The following is a 21,628-nucleotide window of genomic DNA, read 5'->3' as shown; positions in this document are numbered from 1 at the left end:
GTGTGAAATTCCACTACTAGGACCATTCCTTTCAATTAGACTGGATGGCTTTGACATCAATGACAATTTGACATGGTGAGGCAATTCAGCAGTCACTCAGACATGCTCTGAGCTCTAGGAGGATGGGCTTGGGATAGACACGTTTTAAAGGAGGACAAAGTGAGGATCAGAGTCTGAGGTCCTGCCCTGGAGGGCAGGCTTGGGTCAGGTACCTCATTATGGGTGATGTGGAATATGGGGAGCTATGTGGGGTCACAGGGAACCAGGGATAGCCTGAGAGAAGGGCTTTTTGAGGAGGTCCAAAGGCTTAGACCGGAGTTGACAAAAATATGGCCTGGATGGTTAACTTCATCTTCAGCACAATTTTGTGGAAGGCTGCACAGTTCTTTTCTGATCTTTCAAATGGGAAAATTTCATGGCAGAGTTGGCTGGTCCTGTCCTAAACCTTGAACCCCCAGGCCAGACGAGTCTCCTCAGCTTGGGCACTGGATGGCCCTTCTGTTAGTGATATCTAGTTTACAGACCAAGGTCTGGGAGAAATTGAACCATAAAGTTCACCACCAGCTCCACCACCATCACCGTCACCTCCATTATCACCACTATCAACACTTATCTTTTGTCACTACCATCATCACCACCACCATCTCCATCAACACTTATCCTTCACCACTACCATCACCATTACCACCACCATCATCACCACCATCACAACCACCACCTGCCCCCTTACCATCACTACCATCACCACCACTGCCACCTTTTCCTTCCCCATCCTCACCACCATCACCATCACTATCATCACTTCCATCATCACTACCGTCATCATCACCATTACAACCACCACCTACCCCTTTATCATCACTACCATCACCATCATCACCACCACCACCTACCCCTTTATCACCACCACCACCATCATCACCACTATCACAACCACCACCTGCCCCTTTACCATCACTACCATCACCACCACTGCCACCTTGTCCTTCCCCATCCTCACCACCATCACCATCACTATCATCATCACTTCCATCATCACCACCATCAACATTTATATTTCATCACCACCATCACCATCATCACAACCACCACCTACCCCTTTATCACCACCATCACCATCATCACAACCATCAAAACCACCACTTACCCCTTTATCATCACATCACCATCATCACAACCACCACCTACCCCTTTATCACCACCACCACCATCATCACAACCATCACAACCACCACCTACCCCTTTATCACCACCACCACCATCACAGCCATCACAACCACCACCTTTATCATCACCACCATCACCATCATCACCACCACCTTGCCCTTTCCCATCCTCACCACCATCACTATCACTACCACCACCACTGCCACCATTACCACCACTACTTCCACCACCACGACTTCTACCACTATTGTTACCACCTTCACCCTTATCATCTCCACTCCTACAACCACCACAATATCTATTACCACCTTTGCCACCATTGCCATCACCACCACCACTGTCACTATGGGCCAGCTGCTGATGGCTTCTCCTGTCCTGGGGCTTGAACCTTACCTTGCCTACATGATGGGGCAGTGAGGTGTTTTTCTCTTCATCAATGTGCATCTGGTTCCAAATCCAGTCTCTCTTTTGGCGCCGGTGGGTGGGCAGCAGGCTGGGGGTGTCCCGTTGGGCAGGGTTAGCACCCGCTGCTGCTGCTGCTGCTGCTGCCGCTGCCAACAGGCCCAGGCAGGCGCCCGATGTGGCGACCAGCATCATGAGCCTCTGCATCTTCCCAGGAGGAACAGATCTGGGGAAAGAGGAGACACCTTCAGACTCTGGCCAAGTGACAGATGAAAGGAGTACTTAGACACAGATATTTTGCATGAGAGCAGCTAGCTATAATGCTAAAAGCTTGGGGCAAACGTAATCTGCGGGTAATTAACATTATCGTTCCCCCTTTCAGGGAGCAGTCAGGCACTCGGATGAGCAAAGGTAGGTTTTAGGACAACATGAATAAACAAGCCCATTTAAGATATATTTCCCTACACTTCCTTGTACCTACTTCTCACCCTCTGCCTCAGGGTAGAACAGCTGCCTTCTGCTTATTCTTCCCCGAAGTTATGCAAAACCTTCTGACCTTTCAAGAAGGTTTGCGTCCTTTCCCTATAATTTCTTCCACCACTCTGACCCATCTCCCGCATGTAGTGGCCACTGCCTAAGGGTGTGAGCAGCTCCCATAGGGAACCGAACTCCCTTTATCTATTCACTCCTTCATCCTTCACTGTCTGCTGACACCAGAAGAACCAGACCCCCTTCATGCCTTGATGAACTCCGAACAGGGAGGGTGAAAACAGATGTGGAAACCATTTCTACATGCGAGTCTTGTGCTAGGATGGAAGCAAGTGCAGGGGATATGCGAGCCCACAGGAGGGCCTGTGGGGAAGGTCTCCAGGAACAGGGTGGGAGGCTGATGCCAATGGCAGCTCCTAAGTCCCCAGGCATTGGGTGGTCAGGTTATCCTCATTGTTCAAATGAGGAAACTGAGGCACACAGATGTTAAGTTCACATTGTAGTAACTGGTGGGACTCAGATGGGAACCCAGGTGTCTGATAGCTAATCTTTATCAAGCACTTATTTTTTGCCTGGCACTGTTTCAAGCACTTTATATGTCTTATCTATTTAATAGTCCCCATCATCCTCCAGGTTGGTGTAATTATAACCCTCATTTTGCAGAAGAGGTACAGAGAGGTTTCGGAACATTCCTGAAATTACCTAAACTGTAAGGAGCACAGCCAGGATTTGAACCAAGGTTGTCTGGCTCAGAAGTTCAAGTCCTTTCCTCCTGCCTTCCCTTGTCCCAGCAGCTGCTATGGGGTAGGATTTAAAGCCTCCTCTCGGCAGACGTCCTCCTGCCTGAAAGCCCCTTTGACAACTTTGCATTGATTCTGTCTTCAGAAGGGTCTTAGGAAAATCTAATTCTCTTAACCCTGAGGGCCAGCCCTTCACTCCAGATCTTACAGTGAGTGGTCAGCTTTGCTGTCAGAAGAGCAGGGGTGGGTGGGGTGGTGAGTTGAGGGTCTGGGTTCATATGGATGGCTTCATAATTTGTGTGGCCCAGTGCAAAAGAATTTTAAGAAGGAGACAGAACATTAAACCAAGCATGAGGCCCTTTGAAATGCAAGCCCTGTACAGTTGCACAGGATGCACAGTCTCGAAGGCAGGTCTGTAGGGTACGGATGTGGGTTAACCAGAGATCAAGGCCTGGCTTCATTCTGAATTCCAGGAACAGGGGTTTTCTCTACTGCCCCATGAGGAGTGCAGGCTGTGACCTTGGCCATTAGCATGTTCTCTCAGCCCTGACTGTCTCTCCACCCTCCGGGGTCCCTGTGTTACTGACTTGCAGCTCCTGGGATGATGTAGAGGAAGAACAGGTGGGTGGGAGAGGGAACCAGGGCTCACATCTGGAGGCACACAAGGATCTACAAGGTGCTGGATGGGATGGCCTCCTCCCTTGACTGTCCCCTTCCTGGCCACAGGGAGAGGCTGGACTCTGTACATCACAAGAGGTTTGTAAACTCTAGTAACATTTCCCCTGATTTGCTGGCGCCGGGCTGACCTCAGTGAGGGCTGAGGGTGTCTGTGCTGGGCCAGCTGACCTCTGGACCCACTGATTTTAGTATCGATGGCCCCTGCCTTCTGGTTCCTGTCTCTGGCCCTGGAGGAAGTGGACTCCCAGGGTGGGGATAGGCCCCAGAATGCAGGTGCCATATGCCTGGGGGATGCCCTGACCCCTTTGGGCCTCAGTTTCCTCAGCCATAAATGAGGGGGTCAACCTGGAAGAGACTTGAGGCCCTTGAAGGATGCTCTAGGCAGGAGGAAGGTGGTGAGCAAAGGCTTAGAGAAGAAAGGGGGCAGATTGGGAGTCCTGGCCAAGAAGCTGGTCCCTGACTCAGGAGAGGCGGCAGGCATGACCCCTACCCCAGCCTCCCTGGGTCCAGACCCTGTGGCTCATTTCCTTCTTTGTCCAGAAAGGAAGTGCAAGTCTTGATTCTTTCTTCCTCCCTCAAATGAGAAGTGACTCAAAGATGACAAAGTAAAACAGACAGAAGTGAAAACGAGAAACAGGGAGAGGGAGAGTTCTCAGGGCAAACAGAACAGGGTGAGCGCCTAGGCTCTGAGCTGATAGGTGCTGGGTGCCTACTGCATGATGGGCTCCATGCTAGGCAATGGGGGTGCCTCAGTGAGTGAGACAGATGGAGCCTGCTCTTGGGGAGTGTGCAATAATGGGAACAACAGGAAAATAAGTAAGTCAATGAGGAAACCTATCAGTTGGCGATCAGAGATGTTCAGGGAATTACAATGGGAGGTGCTGCAGAGTGAGGGGGCAGCTGACTGGGCCTGTGAGGCCAGGAAGGCCTCTAGGAGAGCTGACGTTTCAGCCCACATCTGAGTGCCAGCCATAGACTGCCAGGAAAGGGAAGGGAATTCCAGGCAGAAGCGCCGTTGCTGGTCTCTGGGTACCTCAACATCCGAGCCTGCCTCTGTGCAGGCAGTGGTTGGTTTCCTTAAGGCAGCCCACCTCTCTGTAGCAGTCCCTCCATAAAATCTCTTCAATTGGCCTCCCAGGGTTCGCTCTGGTTCCTGCTGGGAACCCTATCTCTAATACAGTGAATGGGAATGTGGTTTTCTCTTTCCTGGGGCCTGTTGGGACAGGTTAGTGATCCCTAGGGCTGACCGCAGCCAGCAGTCAAATGGATAAATATAGTCGTGTGCTGCAAAATGACTTTTTGGTCAACAATGGACTGCACATACAACTGTGGTCCCCTAAGGTTTTAATGGAGCTAAAAACTCCTCTGCCCTAGTGACACCGCAGCCATTGTGACGTCGTAGCACAAGTCATTACTTGTGTGTTTGGGGTGATGCCAATGTAGACCAACTTTATAAGAAATGTTATATTAGGGTGGCACACAATTTGCCTTATTTATTTATTATTTTTCCTTTGAGACAAGTTTTGTTCTGGAGTGCAGTGGTGCGATCTCAGCTCCCTGCAACCTTTGCCTCCCAGGTGCAAGTCATTCTCCTGGCTCAGTCTCCCAAGTAGCTGTGTTTACAGACACCTGACACCACGCCTGGCTAATTTTTTTTTTTTTTTTTTTTGGTATTTTTAGTAGAAACGGGGTTTCACCGTGTTGGCCAGGTTGGTCTCAAACTCCTGACCTCAGGCGATTCACCCGCATCAGCCTCCCAAAGTGCTGGGATTACAGGCATGAGCCACTGCACCCGGTGGCTTTTTTTTTTTTTTAATGGTAAAAATAGCAATTACTTTTGCCCTACCCTAATAGTAAACTAAAGTTAATTTCTTATTGATGAGAGAAAAATAGTTTTAAGTAAATTTAGTGAAGCTTAGGGTACAGTGTTCATTAAGTCTACGGTAGGGTGAAGTGATGTCCTAGGCCACTCAATTCCTGACTCACCCAGAGGAATTTCTAGTCCTGGAAGCTCCACTCATGGTAAGTACCATAGAGAGGTGTACCGTTTTTTATCTTTTTTTTTTTTTTTTTAGATTGAGTCTCCCTCTGTCACCCAGGCTGGAGTGTGGTGTGAATGTGTGTGGAGTGGAATATGAATGTGTGTGTGGCTCACTGCAGCCTCAAACTCCTGGGCTCAAGCAATTCTCCTATCTCAGCCCCGCGAGGAGGTACATGCCAGCACATCTGGCTAATTTTTAAATTTGTTGTAGAGATGGTTGGGGGGCGGGGGGGGTCTGACTATGTTGCCCAAGCTGGTCTTGAACTTCTGCCTCAAGTGATCCTCCTGCGTTGGCCTCCCAAAGTGCTGGGATTACAGGTTCCTTTTTTATCTTTTACATGGGATTTTTACTGTATCTTGCCTGTATTTAGATATGTTTAGATACATGAATACTTGCTGTCGTGTTAAAATTGGCTACAGCATTTAGTACAGTACCATGCTGCACAGGTATGGAGCCTAACAGCAATAGACTGTACCATACAGCCCAGGTGTGCAGCAGGTTATACGATCCAGATTTGTTTGTGTAAGCACACTCTATGATGTTTGCACAAGAGCAAAATCACCTGAACTCGTTTTTCAGCACGTATCCCAGTCATTAAGATGCATATCACACACCCGGGCCTGCTGTGGGCTCGGGGGAGGGAGGAGGGATGGCATTAGGAGATACACCTAATGTAAACGACGAGTTAACGGGTGCAGCACACCAACATGGCACATGTATACATATGTAACAAAACTGCACATTGTGCACATGTACCCTAGAACTTAAAGTATAGTAATCAAAATAAATAAATAAAATTTTTAAAAAAAGAAAATTTCAGGGTGAAGGGGGTCAAAACTAACACATTCAGAATACAACAAAGTTCCTTCTTTGATTTGGAAAAAAAAAAAAAAGATGCATGGCTATACCTACACCAGACTTCAGCAAGGCAGAGTCCACCAATCACAGGCTGGGACCACATGGCTCCTGGGGGGACATTAACTCCTCAGTGGGCTTTGCCTGTCCCCACATAACAAAGTGTTCTCTGAAGGTGCAGAAAAACCCCTTGGATTCTGTTCTGTGTCCAGCAGGGGCCCTGCTGCTAGCTCTGGAGAGAAGTCCCTTGGAGCACATGGGCCACCCTCAAGCTCCTGCCCTCCGGCAGGGCTGGGACTGGCTCTCGCAGAGTCACCCCACAGCACTTATGTGTCATTTGCCAGGACAGAGGGAGGTCTGGGTGCTCAGCTCTCATCAGTCAACTGTTGGTGAGGGGCAGGACCTTGGATTGGGGGCATTTGGGAGCCGGGGATCACATAATCCCATTTGCACTCCCATACCAGAGCCTTGAACACCCTCCCAAGACAGTTCTTTCTCGACTGGGACAGTGGGGGAGGGCTGACATCCCTGAGCACCCCCCTGAGGCACACGTTATTGTATTTAAACCTTGCAACAACCCTTCTAGGTAGTTATCTGTATTCCCATTTTGCAGGTAAAGAAATGGGGGCTCAGAGATGTAGAGTAAGTTATCTCAGGTCCCATAGCCGCAGGAAGTGGAGCCAGGATTTGAACTTAGGCTGTCTTTCCCCCAAAATCGTGCTTTTTGCATCATGCCACCCACTGTCTATCTCTGTGGGGACATTCTCATGTAATAATAATCAACTATTCTCAGTGCTTGGTCTTTATCCATGCCAGCGCATTTAATTTTCACACTATCCCCAGGATGTAGGACTTATCATTCCCATTTCTCAGATGAGAAAACTGAGGCTCAGAGACAAACAACTCATGAATGGTGGATCTGGAACCCTCACCAGATCGATCTTTTTCTAAATCCTAGGCTCCTTCTATACTCAATCTCAGAGACACCTGTGGGACCTTCCCAACTGAAAAGCCACATTCATTTGTGTCTTTTGCCCTTTGTGTTAGAAATTTGGCCAACTAACTTTGGGTGGATCACTTGAGGTCAGGAGTCTGAGACCAGCCTGGGCAACATGGTGAAACCCTGCCTCTACTAAAAAATACAAAAATTAGCCTGGCATGGTGGTGTGTGCCTATAGTGCCAGTTACTTGAGGGGCTGAGGCACGAGAATCACTTGAACCTGGGAGGCGGGGGTTGCAGTGAGTTGAGATCCTGCCACTGCACTCCAGCCTGGGTGACAGGCAACAGAGCAAGACTTCGTCTCCAAAAAAAAAAAAAAAGGCTAACCAATGGGGGCTGCAGGGAAGGGTCTTGTCAGACAGTTGTTCCTCCCCATCCTGATGCAGAGGAAACTGGGCCAGTCAGATCTGCTGCAGCCACAGCTGAAAACTGAATTTCTCTTGGGTGCAGCCTCTGGAGATGTGGTCATAGCCCTGTTTTCATTTTAGCCTGTTTCCTTTCGGCAGGTAAGAGTCACGTCTCTTGGTTATTCTCAGCAGTTTCCAGAGAGACTCAAGCTGTTGCCAGGTAGATTTGGGGCACCCCAGACATTCAGAGGCTCTGAGGATTTTGGAAGTGATTTCCATGTTCAGAAATTCCCAGCTGAGCAGCCCAGCAACTGCCTGATCACAGCGTTGAGCAGGGAGGGGCCACGCTTGGCAACTCAGGTGTAGGTGCTGAGCACGCCGAGGCCAGGTACCTGCTCGTGTCCCAGGCATCCAGGATGCTTGTTGATGCTGCTGTCCCCGGAGCCATGTGAGAGGGTTTGGGGGCAGTTCCAACTGGAGGAGGATGGGCCGTCTGTACCCTCCATCAGTCTGGGGAGGTCTGGAGGACCCAAAATGAGAGGATGGAGTCAGTGGCCCGAGTCCCCTGGTGAGTGGGCATGGAGCCCAGGATAAGCAGCAGGGGAGCCTTGGAGAATAGGGGAAACTGGGCTCCACCATGCTCCCATGGGAGGCTAGGACCTCAGAGGCCTCTTGGGTCCAGGTATCTATATCTATATCCACCGTGGGTGGGGCCATTGGGATCAGAACCCAGACACTGAGGCCAGGCCTGGGGACTGAGGGGTCCTCCGAAGGCTGAGTCACCTGGGCAGCCTGAGAAAAGGATGGGGCTCCTGTGACTCTTTCTGCTCCTCTCCGGCTGCCTGTCTGGATCTGCAGGTGCCTGGTGAGCCTCCAGGCATAACTCCGGCCCACAGGACGTTTACTCTCTGGGAAGCTCCCCACTCCACCAGGCTTGGTTGCACTTGCTGTCCTCTCTCCTCTGCCTGGATTTACGACACATGTCACCACTTCTCTGAAGCCCTCTCTAGAGTCCTGGGGTTATGCAGTCATGCAGCAAATATTTATTGAGCATCTACTATGTGCTAAGCACTTAATTCCATGCTGGAGTAAACACAGGCTCCACTTCCATGGGAGAGAGGGATGCCAGTCATGTGGTGAAAAACGCAGTTTGAAATTGTGACATGCGCTTTGATGGACAACTAGAGGAGGCTGTGGGAGCATACAGACTGGGAGGGCCCTGATGGGTCTGAGGACCACAGTCCCAGGAGTGAGTCCTGCCTCTCACTGACCCACCGCGGGACATCACACAAAGCTCCCTTTGGTCCCTTTCCCTTTGTGGGCATCCATCTATCTGGGGTTCTGCCTCCAAGGGGCTGTGAGATTGGCTCAGCTCTGTGTGAGTTACAGTGTCAAAAAGAGAGGCTAGGGATACAAGAGAAGAGGAAGGGAAGGGAGGGCAGGGGAGGGGAGGGGAGGGGCTAGAGCTGCTCTTCTTGGGACTCCCTGGGACCCCTGGCTTTGTAGCTAAATAGGACACAGGAAGTCTGGACCCAGATGGAAGCCCCTCAGTGGGCTGGTCCAGCCCTCAGCCCCTGGGCTGGTCCTGTGCCTGAGCACCAGGAAGATCCCCGCCCCTTGACCTGACCAGAGCCCCACTCAAGCCTTCGATTCCAGGGGCCAAGTCTGGGCTTTGCAGAAGGGGGTTTTTCAATAGGCTGGAGGGCCTCAGGGTTGGGGCAGAGGAAGGCTCCAGGTCCAGAACACACACATGACATCTGGAGGCCTCATGGACCTGTGACACTCTCAAACATGCCTTCGTGAGTGCACACCCCTGGCCACAGGCAACTGCCCAGGCCAACTCCTGCAGGGCTCCTCTTTGCAGGCCTGTCTGCTCTCCTCCCTGACCCCCAGCACACCCACTTTCAGCTAGGATCCCGGCCCAGCCTCCTGCAGGCTCTGGACTCCAGCCCAGAGGCCTGGGGTCAGGGATGAGGGGCAGGGCACTGGGAGGAGCCGGCCTAGAACATACAGGAGGTGTGCCTGCTGGAGTGGGGGCGCTGAAGACCCAGCTCCGTGTGTGGCCCTCGGCAGCTCTCCCCACTGCTTTCCCATTCCACAGCTCAAATCTCAGTTCGGGACAGGGCTGGGACCCAGTGACCCCCAAACTCTCCGGGGACTCTCAAATGGTCTGCTTGAGCTCAGGCATTTAAAGCCGGGTCTTGGCAGCCACAGACATTGGGAAGATGAAGGGTGAGGCCCTGGGAAGCTCGGGAATGGGATTTGGCCAGGCAGCTATGACCTGGCCCCTTCTGCTTCCTCCTGGTTTGTGGCTCAGTTTGGCCCTGAGATAGGCTCCTGTGGGTCCCAGACCTGCTCCCCTCCCATTAGGTTCTGCCAATAGCCTCCTCACTCCCTGCTGGAGGATGTCTAACTCCTCAGTCAGCCCTTAAGGCCTAGCATGATTGTCCCCTGCCCACCCTGCCAGCTCTCCTCTCCTCCACTTCCCTGTCCCTTCCAGCCTCGAGGAGAGCTAGAAGTTTCTGAAATGCACAGTGCCCTTCCTCTCAGCAGCAGGCTTTTTGCCCAGGCTGTTCCTTCTGCCTGGAATGCCCTTCTTTGCTGTCTCCTGCGTTAACGCTTTACTTCTTCTCAAGCCCCAGACTGCCTACTCCATGAGGTCTTCTGATTGCCACCTGCCACCAGCACAGCCTCTGCCTCCTGGCCTATCTCTGCCCAGGCAGGTTCTGGGCCTAAGAGTCCACTTCATGCCATACCTGGGTGCATGAACTCAAGGCCCCAGACCTGGACGTGCTGCCTGTCAGCCTGGTGCCAGCTCCAGTTCTGGTCTTGCCACTCACTCCCTCCCCACTCACAGGATTTAGAAACAAATCTGTATATTTTCAGACAACATGTAGGGTGGTCAGAGTAGGTACCATTGTTGGTATAACTCAAAGAAGCTCTTCCTTGCTCCCAGATAGCTCCTCTGATGGCGCATGGGATGGGCTGCCATGGGACTGCCCAAAAGACCACCGATAGGGTTTTGATCCTTTAGGGACAACAAAATTATCCTTCTTAAGAGTCCCTGGCCGGGTGTGGTGGCTCACACCTGTAAATCCCATCACTTTGGGAGGCCGAGGCCAGAGGATAACCTGAGGTCAGGAGTTCAAAACCAGCCTGGCCAACACGGTGAAACCCCATCTCTACTAAAAATACAAAATTAGCTGGGCATGGTAGCACATGCCTGTAATCTTAGCTACTTGGGAGATTGAGGCAGGAGAATCGCTTGAATCTGGGAGGCAGAGGTTGCAGTGAGCCGAGATCGTGCGATTGCGCTCCAGCCTGGACAACAGGAGCAGAACTCTGTCTCAAAAAAAAAAAAAAAAAAAAAAAAAGAGTCCCCAGTGAGTATGCAAACACCCCTGAGCAGGGCACCTCTTAAGACAGGGCTGGCAGAGCAGAATTCAGCTTGCCACATGCCCCTTTCCACACCTATGGCAGACATCACAAATCAATCACCCAAAGACTGTATTGAGGATCCTCATAGACTGTGTTGAGGATTCAGGGGCTGAGTTCAAGTTCATTCGCACTGAATGAAGGTAGAGGGTATCAGTTGGCCAGACCTATTTTGTGATGTGAAACAAATTTGTGCTGGAATCTCTGGGCTCTGGGTCATCTAGTCTATCCCCTTGCCTTCTAAAGGGACAGCTCCAAACTTCCCATGCTAAGGAGGCTTCCAGCCTCCTTTGGGCTTCCTGACTTTGTCTGGGACTGTGAGGGCAGTGTGGGGAACAGAATGAGGCCCCTGCACCTGCCTATTTGAACCTGCCCAGCTGCTCGGGAGCTGTGTGACCTTGGGTTCATCTCTTGATTGCTGAGCCTCAGCTTCCTTATCTGTAATGGAGGCAACAGTAGCCGCTTCCCTGGGGAGGACGATTAAATGAGATCATGAGTGTAAAGCCTGGCACACAGTAGGTGCCCAGTAAGGGTGTGGGTGTCTTGACTCCTATCTACCCGCCCTCTCCAGCCTGGTGGGTGTGGTTTTGACTGGATGACTTACACTTAACCTCATTTCCTGGCTCTACTCTGGGCCCACCTCCTACTCTTTCTGTTCCTCTGCAGAAGGAAATCTCATTCACCACCCGCCTCGCCTGCCCCTGGGTCCCACTTCCTCCTCCTTCCAGTATCTGGACCTGCCAGGATCTGACTGTTTTGCTGTGGTCCAAGGCAGACAATCTGGAAGTCCCTGAATTAGTTTAGGGACCATCCCCTACTCTCAAGAGATGGGAAGACTGAGGCCCAGGCTGCAGAGGGGCTGCCCAAGGCCTCCTACCACCTGGGATTCCCACTCTTCCTCCAGCAAGCCCTCCATGATTTACCCACTTAACACTAGCTCAAACCTGGATCAGGATAGACTTTTTAGTATCTCCTCAGCCAGAGGTGAAGCTCTTGAGGGAGAACCTGCCTCCTAGAACATTCCTTCCCCTGGTATCACTGGGCTCCTGGCTTGTCCCTGTGCCTGCCTCTGTGACCTGGCGTGCTCTGCTTTTCCCCTCTCTGAGCTTCACTGTGGAGTGTGGCATGGACTGTGGGTCAGAAGGGACCGCACTCACACCCTGCTTCTACCTTGTGTTGGTTATGTGACCCTGGACTGGCTGCACAGCTTCCCTCAGCCTTGGTGGTCCCATCTGTCAAATGGGAATTCTAGTCGCTTCAGCGTGACTGAGGGGATGCAGAGAGAGGATGCAGGGAACAGGCATGGGTCCATGTGGGCAAAAAGGCCCAAGATTCTTCCTGGGACGGTGTCCGCTGTGTCCCCTGGGTGTCCCCGAGTCAGCAGTGAATCATCCAACTTTGCAGAAAATGTGTGGCCCCCTCTGGCTTCCTGCCCTCATGTCCGGCCCTTGTTTAGCAACACAATAGCTCAGACTGAGGCTGCAGGCGGGCAGCTTAACCCCTTCCAGGCCAGTACACCTCCCCTACGGATCCTCACCGTAAGCTGAAATTGGTAGGGCTGCTCAGGGACTCCGCAGCTCTTGGGCCCCTTGGAGGATACTCGCTGCCCTCCAGGGCAGGCAGAGGAGAGTCCCAGGCTCCCCACCACCTGAGGATGGACCAGGGCTCCTGGCCCTGGCTCCAGTGGCCTGTGGCGAAAAAGCCTTCCAGGTACACCCTCAACTCCTCAGAGCTGCCTCCCTGGGAATGGCCTTCCTCTCTGGTCAGAATCCTATCTGCCCATCACACATGAGAAACGTCCACGCTGGGGAGGGAGCCTGGCATGAAGTAGGTGCCCAGAGGTGCTCGCAATGTCCTCTCACTTGCACCCCCTTCCTCGTACCTGCTGGGTACCTGAGGACCCCTCCCTGATGGGGTGTTACCATACCCCAAGGGTCGAAACCTTTATGACATTCACAGCCAGGATCGGCTCTGGGCTAGCTGGCAAATCCAGCCACTATTCCTTAAAGATCCCATGTTATGTGCCATTCCCAGCACCAGGGATTTAGATCACCTCACTTAATTGACTGAGGAAACACTGTCTCCCCATTTCACAGACGAGACACTTGAGATCTGGGGAAAGAACCTGGGCTTTGGAGTACGAGATCCTGGTTCAAATCCCCACACCGGCTCCTATGTTTCCAAAGCTCAGTTGCTTTCACTGAAATATAAAGAAATAATATATCTACCTTGTGGAGTTGTTAATGGTAAAATAATGAACTCCACATCATCCCTTGTTCCCCACTGTGGTTTGGAAACTCTGGGTAACCTTCCCAAGGTCACCCCAGAGCAAATGGCAGAGCTGGGATCTGTACCCAGGGCAGCAGTCTCCAGGCCAGGCTCTTGGCCCAGACCTCCTGCTTCCAGGGCACTTCCTGAGCTGTGAGGGCCTTGGGGCTCTTGGGCCCTAGCCTTTGAAAGGGTGCCTGGGGGAGGAATGGTGGGCCGCTGTCCAGACTACAGCTCCCTCGACACATAGCGGGCCCTGATGGTGTTTGGGCAGGGAAAGGCAGGACCTCAGGTGCCCAGAGCCAGTGCTCAGCTTGCTTATCCTGAAATGGGAGCACTGGCTTGATAGAGAGGGGCTGAGGCTCTGAACTCCCCTTTCAGGGCCCCTCCCCAGATCCCAGCATAGAGCTTTAGTGGCGTATGGGTGGGGGGCTGAGGAGGGTGGTGTCAGGCCTTTGTAAATCCTCTCCAGTAAGGGTAAGGGCACGGAGGGGAGGCCAAGGCCTGGGTGCCAGTCCTCTGCCCTGGCATGCTGGGCAACTGGGGCAGAATCCTGCCTTCTCTGAGCCTGGCACGGAGGAAGGCCAGTGGGCCTTTTTGAGTTGGAGAGTGCAGTTGTGGGAGAGCCGAGCCCTTGCCCTTCCCCCCTCAGCCCCAAGATGGCCATTTGTGCCCTTGGCACCACTTCTGGGTGTACCTTCCCCGGCCCTGCTCTGAGCCTCAAGGAGGCCCAGCATGCCCTTGAGGAGCCTCTCTGCCCTGGGAGCGGGACGGTGCCCATTCTACAGATGGGGAAGCTGAGGACCCTCCCATCTTGGGCGCAGGGTGGTGGGTCTGGGGTGGAGGGGAGTGTGGGAGCCCCCACTCACCGTGCCTGTGGGCTGAGGGATGTTTCTGTTCCGTTGGACTGCCTGTCCGTCCAGGGCTGAGCGTGAGTGGAACTCTGTGGAGCCCGTCAGCCAACCGTCTCTGGAGGGGAGCCACACCCCGCTGGTGAGGGAGGTCTGGCTGCCTCCCCTTCAGGTTTTCCAGCTGGCCCTGGCCCACTTCCCCCCGGGATGGTTTCCTGTTATTGTTCCTTTGTGAGGGCTGGGCTGGCTGCAGATAGGCAGGTCCCCCAGTGGGCGGCCGCCTCGGCCCCGGATGGCTGTCTCCACAGAGGGCTGGCCCTGGACCCCGCCTGGGGCACCCCACTTGAACCCCAATGCCTGGGGTTCTGGGACTCTGAGCCCAGCACCTGCCAAGAGCCTGACTGTGGGGACCCGTGGGTGCAGCATCACATTTAACCTGCCTTGGGATGCTGCAGGCAGGTGTCATCACCCCCATTTTATAGCCTGAGAAGTTGAGGCTCAGCGGGTTTAAGGTGCTTGTCTACCCAGCTGGGGTGTAACAGAGCCAAAAATCTAGTTGGGGTCAGCCTAGCCCCGGAATTTGATTTTCTGTGGTGACCCCATGATGTCTTTGTGGGAATGGACTTTCAAGGTGATAGGAGGCTTCAGGAGATGGAAAGGACAGCAGCTCTTGGCTCTGGAGGACCAGGTTGGCTTCTCCCGGTCGGGGTGGGCATGGACTCCAGCTCTAAGGCACCAGCCTTGGTCTGTAGGGGACATTTTCATTTAGGGATATTGGGTGGAGTCAAGTGACCCAGCTCTGCTTCTGATGTGACCTTAGGCCAGTCGTGTCATCCTGGAGCCACAGTTTCCTCATCTGTAAAATGGGGATAATCACAGCCTCATCCTCACAAGGCTTTTGACATAAACGAGAGTCAAAGAGGGGCGTGGAAGACAGTGACGCTGAGGCTGGATCAGAGCCCAGCAGAACCAAGAGGCTGGGGAAAGGGAGGGGCCAAGATTCTGCTGACCAGGAGAGACATAGGAGGAGCTTCTCAAAATTACGGAGGACTGGGCTCACCCCAGATCAGCTGATTTGGAATCTCCTAGGGCAGACCCTGGGAATCTGTCCTTTGAAGACTTGCTTCTGTTTTTCCATGGGTGAATGGTTGGGAAGTCCCAAACTTGTTTTATTATAAAGCTGGGCAAGCAGAGGCCCTGAGAAAGACGGGACCCAGGGCCATTTAGTAAATCAGAGCACGAGATGGGGAGTGAGATGGAAGGATATTTTTGGAGGAGGAGGGGATAGTGATTCCTCTGTCTCAGGCAGGTTGAGTTTGAGATGCTCATTAGATACCCAGGTAGAGGTGTCAGGTTGGGGCGGGAGATGGGTGAGTCCAGCCTGGAGTCGAGGTTTGGAACCCATGAGCTTATGGCTGGCATCTGAGGCCATGGGCATGGATGAGCTTGGCAGGAGGGAGGCCTCGGACCCTCTGACATTTGGGGATCCATTAGAAAAGGGTCCCGGTGAAGGAGGAATGCCAGGAGAGGGCAGAGGAGGAGGGCAGGGAGTGGTCAGTGGGTCAGCCTGGACCCTCTGACATTTGGGGATCCATTAGAAAAGGGTCCCGCGGTGAAGGAGGAATGCCAGGAGAGGGCAGAGGAGGAGGGCAGGGAGGGAGTGGTCAGTGCGTCAGCCTGGGGAGCATGAGCTGAGACTTCACTTTGGATTTGGAAGATGAGGTCGTCAATGACTGTGACGAGAACAGGTTCAACAGGAAAAGATAGCCAAGACAGATTGGAGGGGCTAGAGAAAGGGGGATGGGGACATGGAGTCATGTGTGACTGTAGCTCCTTCCCCAACTCTTACAGTGAATGGGAGCAGAGAAATGGGAGGGTTTTTTTTTTTTTTAAACTATGGCAGCACGCTCATATCCCCAGGGAGGATCCAGCAGACGGGAAGACAGATGATGCTGGAGCATGAGGAGCGACCTGCTGGAAGGAGAACAGTCCTTGGGGCGGGATTCTGAGTGGGATCCAGCACATTCAACGGCCGATTGTGGAATGAACAAACAACAGTTCAGCACTTCCTTCTCCAACAGGATTAACTCTGCTTTCTCCTGCCCAGAGGGTGGGCTGGCCGCAGATGAGCCAGGACAGTGCTCTGTCCGCTGGGTACTAGTCCACATCCCCCTCAGCCCCGCCCGTGTTGACCGCCTGTCCTCATGGTCTACATGCCCATGGGGACACACTGGCCTGCGCATTGCTTCCTGCTGGGTCTCAGACTTGGGGCTGGTGGCAGATGGGGACAGGGCCTGTCCTGGCACCATCTGCCAATTCCCTTTGTACTCCCAGTCCATGAGGAAGTTGACTCTGCCCTGAAAACTACTGTTCCTGTGGTCCATAAACAAAGGAATGGTGAGCCAGGCATGAGCTGTGGGCCCCAGGGGTGGGGATGGGGGTCACCATAGCAGAGGTAGTTGAGACTATAGGAGGGAGGCTGGTGCCTCCTTGGTCCCCCTGAGGATTTCATGCTTGATTTCTGGCACTGCCCAGCCTCTGCTCCAACCTCTCTGGAGGCAAAGGAGGTAACAGGAGGGCACAAGGCCAGGAAGTGACATTGGGAGCAAGGAAGGCGGCGGTGGGCCGGCAGGAAATGGGATGGTCTGTGAGACCAGATTAGCAGCAGAGGAGGAAGCAACAGTGGAGGCAGTGGGAGTGGGATGGGGGATGGGATGACAAGGCCCGGGGATGACCACCTGGCCCCTGCCAGGATAAAGGCTGACCCGGCAGGGAGCGCTGCTTGGGGAAGTACAGGTGTGAGGGTTGCAGACCCAGGTTTGGATCCTAGCATGACCCGTTGCTGCCTGTATGACCTGGGCAGCTGACTTGCCTCTCTGAGCCTCTTTCCTCACCTGGGAAATGAGTTACCTGTTTAGACTTTGCAGGCTGTCTGGAAGATGAAATGAGACAATGAAAATAAATGACAGGACCAGCAAGCCTTATTGAGTGGCTGTTTCTCAAAGTGTGGTCTTCAAGCCATCCATTCTGGGAGAGGGGGATTGAATATGCAGATTCCTTGGACCCCACTCCAGGCTGATGGGGTCAGAATGGCTGGTGATAGAATCCCAGGACTTACGTGTTTGTAGCTCCCCAGGCAACATGTTTGTGTTGTTACATTTGAGGACCACAGCCTTTGTGTGTGCTGCTAATGCACTAAGCTCTGCTTGGGACTCCTCATTCAAACCTCAGGACAACCCTGGGCGGGGCGCGGTACTACTGTTAGGCCCATTATATAGATGGGAAAACAGAGCCTGGGAGTGAAAGGCTTTCTGAGTTCAGTTTGTCAGTGGTGGGGTGGAAATTCCAAGTCACGCTTCTGTTTCCAGAGCCCAGTTCCTTACCCAGGGAGCTTTCCCGCCCTGCTGTAGTTGAGTCGGGACACAGCAGGGGTTCCCCAAATGAGACTTCCCTTTCCTTCCTTCCCACAGCGTGAGACACCCAAAGATGGGGCAGGAAAACGATGCCATCAGCTTCGGCAGGCACGGTCATGGTGAAGCCTTGCAGCCTCATGCCTCAGGACTTTGCCCATGCTGTTCCACCTTGTGTGTTTCCTTCTCTTTCCTTCCTCACCTGCGCACAGAGCCCCATCAAAGCCACACAGATCTCATTCTCTCTATGCTCCACTCCCTATTCTGAGCTCCCAGGGCACTTTATACAGACCTCATTCACAACCTTCCTCTCCTTTCCCAGCGGGATTGTATCCTATTTGGGTGCTTATGCCTGGCACCTGGTAATAGTTGAGTGCTCCCCAAATGTGAACTTGAAACTGTGCACTCGTTAGAACCGGCAGTCAGCCCACTGCTCCCTGGGTTGGAGGGACCGGCGGGGAGAGTCGAGTGTTTTGTGTTCCAAGGCAGGTGATGGTCTGATGGCCCAAGGCTTGTTACGGGCAAGGGAAAAACCCTTTTGCCCAGCTGGCTGTGCTGTGCTGAGGGGCAGACTCACCTCCAGGGAACATAGAATAGGGCTCACCTGAGGTAGTCTCAGAATGGCTCAGAAGGAGGAAGAGCAGGAAGGAGGAGCAGGGAGGGATCTTATCCACAGCTGTGATTTATAAGGAACAGAACGCTTGTGATGAGGGCTGCAGGCCCAGCTGAGAACTCCTCCGAGCAGGAACTGGGCCAAGCTCACTTTGGGGTGCCTGGATCTGAGCTCAAGGTAGCCATTGGGCAGGGATGAGGAGCCCACTTTTTGAGTGAATGAATGAATGAATGTGTGAGTAGTGAATGAATGAGTGGATGAAACACTGGTATGTTGAGGCAGACACGAGGTCCGGGGTTGGGTGTGTGCCTGTGTTCTGTGGTATGCTCTGATGGACAGTGGGTCCTTTTCCCTGAGGCTTCAAGGAGTCCTCAAATCAGTCAATCAATCCATCAACCAGTCTCTCAGTCCTGGTTGGTGCCCAGCTCTGCGCCAGGCTGGGGATGGGGATCCAGGGAATTAAAAGAGACAGTCCTGCAACAAGCTCTGAGGCTGGGCTGGAGTTAAAGTCACCAGAACCACCTTGAGCTCCTCCTATGTGTCATCCCTGTCTCAGCCTCTGTCTCTTATTTCTAATACTTCACGGGTTCCTTGAGAGGGTTGAGAATCTGCCCATTTTACAGAATTCAGTAACAGCCCAGTATGGCACTGCCTGGTTCACACCAGGCTTGTGTGTGTCTGCTGAACCTTGCTGAATACTTGAGATTCGATCTGAGGCTTGCTTCCCTCCTTCAAGCTTTTCCCATGCTGTCCTCCCCTACGTTTTCCTTCCTCCCTCTACAACCCAAATCTCCCAGCCCATCAGTGCTCAGATCAAACACGCCGGCCCCCATGCAGCTTCCAGACTCCTGTTCTGAAAAGCATCTTATCCCCGCGAAGCTTCTGCCACACTCTGTCTGTCTATGCATTCCACCTCCATTTTCTCATGTAATGATGCTTTGCAATAGCCCTGAAAGAAGTAAGTGCTATTTGTATTCCCATTTCCCTGATGAAAGAGCTGAGGCTCAGAGAGGCTGAGTAACTTGCTTGAGGTCACAAAGCGTCTGGGTAGAGCCAGGATTTCAGCGCTTACATTTCTGTTCCCAGTTTAATGCTCACTCTATAGCACCACACTTCTGAGAACTTGCCATTGTTCACCAATGTTTTATGTTCATTTGTTACTTATTTATTTGTTTATTTATTTTTTGAGATGGAGTCTCGCTCTGTCCCCTAGGCTGGAGTGCAGTGGCTTATTTATTTATTTTTTGAGATGGAGTCTCGCTCTGTCCCCTAGGCTGGAGTGCAGTGGCGTGATCTTGGCTCACTGCAAGCTCCACCTCCCGAGTTCATGCCATTCTCCTGCCTCTGCCTCCCGAGTAGCTGGGATTACAGGCACTCGCCACATTTGTTATTTAAAAAATACATTTGGTGCCCAGGCTTTGCCTAGCCCTGTGCTAGGCATGGAGACGTGGAGGTGACTTGGGCTGGGTCCTTGTCTTTGATGTGTCCCGGTCTGGTGGGAGAGACAGACACCAAGACATGCACGAAACACACTGGGTGGGGCTGGGTTGGTGACAGAGGTGTGCACCCTGAGATGAGGGTGCCTGGAGGAGGTGGCCTGGGAACTGCCGGAGGACTGCATCCCCAAGCTGATCTGAAAGAATGAGCAGGAGGTCGCCAAAGGCGGAGTGCAGGAAGGGCTCTGCAGACAGAATGGCAGGGTCAAAGGCAAGGAGGCCTCTTAGGGAAGGAGAAGGCATTTCAAGGGGTAGGGGAACACTGACGTACTGAGAGGGGAAGAGGGACTGGCTGGGGAGGAGGCCAGGTGGTGGAGCGCCTGTCACACCACACTGAGGAGCTCAGGCAGGGCACCACTGGGGGCCTCATGCCAGTCAGGGACCCAAGGATCCCTGGATTTTAGGAGAGGTGCCCCCCTCTTCAGTGCACCGTGTCCTCATGCAGCTGCCTGTTGGCAGGGCCACCTCCTGTGGGCTGTGGTCAGGCCAAGGAGAGGCCACCGATTGGGGAACTGCAAGTGATTGCGGCTCAGAATTCAGCCACTGGAGCCGGGTGAGGAAAGGGCTAAGTGCAGCCTCTCTTTGGCCAGGAAAGGCCGATTGAACAGGGTTTGAATTCCCGACAGTGAGAACAATACCTTACTGCAGCTGCTGGGAGGGAGGAAGGCTGCCCAGAGTGCTTCCCCAGATGTTTCTCACTTTTCTCTCACAACATCCTGAAAAGGCTGTTAGGGAAGTGGTGCTCCCAGGGGTGGAGAGAAAGTGGTGCCCCATGGTTACGTGCTGGGGCAAATCTGCTACTTATGGTCTGGCTGATCCTGGACCAGCCACATGGTCTTTGGTACCTCAGTTTTCCCTTCTGTAAAATGGGAATGATGGCTTGCCTTCCTCCCAGTGTTGCTGAAAGGACTCATCGAGAAGATGCATGTAAAGTGCATAGAATAGTCTCTGGTATACAGTGGGTGCTCAATGCATGTTTGTCATGACAGTGATGCCACAGATAGGTTAATGGTGGGGGCACCTGTGAGTGTGTGAGTACGACCGTGTATACATGTGAGTGTGTTAGCATGGGCATGGCATGTGCACGGTGTTTGGCAATCGTGTGGTTACACGTGAATATGCAAGAACACACATGGAGTGTGCAAGGCGTCCACATGGATGTGACTGCATGTGCTGTGTTCGTGGTGCATGAGTGGGCTGAGAGGTGCAGTCAGGTCGAGGTCTTGGGCAGCATCTTCCTCCTCCATTGTCTGGAGTCATTGGTCACCCCACTGCCCAAGCCTTCTGTGTATCCATCGCCTGTAGAGGCCCAGAGAGGGCAAGGCCTTCCTTGGGGTGGCTCAGTGAGCCAGGCAGGGCAGGGTGGGACCAAGGGCCCTGCCTCGCTGTCTGGAGGGCAGGCCTGAGTCTGGAGGAAACTTCGTCCAGCGGAAGCCAGGGCTTCCTGTTTCTAGAACCTACATTCTTTGTGCCCTCCATCGAAGCATCCTGGAAAACAATAGGTTGGAGGCTGCGCCATCTGTGGGGCAGGAAGGTGGGTCAGTCCCTCCCACCTCTTGATGGGGCAAGCAGACACAGCTCTGGCAGCAGCCCTCAGCTGGGCAGTGTGGCAGCAGGCCCAGAACCAGGCAAGCCCAGGCCATCTGCCTCCTGCCTCTCTGGGTCTCTTCTCTAGGCCATCTCTGTATCCTTCAGTGCATACTGCACTCTGTGGCCTGAGTCGAGTCCCCTGGGCAAAACCTAGCTAGGGGAGGAGGCATCTGAGCTGGTCCTGGGGAAGGAAGCTGCTAGGAAAAACTCAAGTCCGATTGGATGGGACTGACTGCACAGGCTGG

General features: G+C 53.1%; 1 protein-coding gene across 1 annotated transcript in view; it reads right to left on the bottom strand.

The window, feature by feature from the left end:
* Window positions 1-14,500, bottom strand: part of CDH5 (cadherin 5) — a 38,343-nt gene extending 23,843 nt beyond the window's left edge. Inside the window, exons 1-2 of the mRNA XM_033218675.1 lie at window positions 14,293-14,500; window positions 1,561-1,795 (exon numbers count right to left, since the gene is read on the bottom strand). Coding sequence (XP_033074566.1) covers window positions 1,561-1,776 — 216 coding nt within the window. The 5' untranslated portion in view covers window positions 1,777-1,795; window positions 14,293-14,500. The remainder of the gene's footprint in view (window positions 1-1,560; window positions 1,796-14,292) is intronic.
* Between the last annotated feature and the right edge of the window lie 7,128 nt (window positions 14,501-21,628).

This window comes from Trachypithecus francoisi, unplaced genomic scaffold (assembly GCF_009764315.1).
Source record: "Trachypithecus francoisi isolate TF-2019V2 unplaced genomic scaffold, Tfra_2.0 Lachesis_group10, whole genome shotgun sequence".
In the NCBI taxonomy this organism is placed as follows: domain Eukaryota; kingdom Metazoa; phylum Chordata; class Mammalia; order Primates; family Cercopithecidae; genus Trachypithecus; species Trachypithecus francoisi.
Note: the sequence above shows the minus strand (reverse complement) of the source record. Positions and strands in the feature narration are given on the sequence as shown.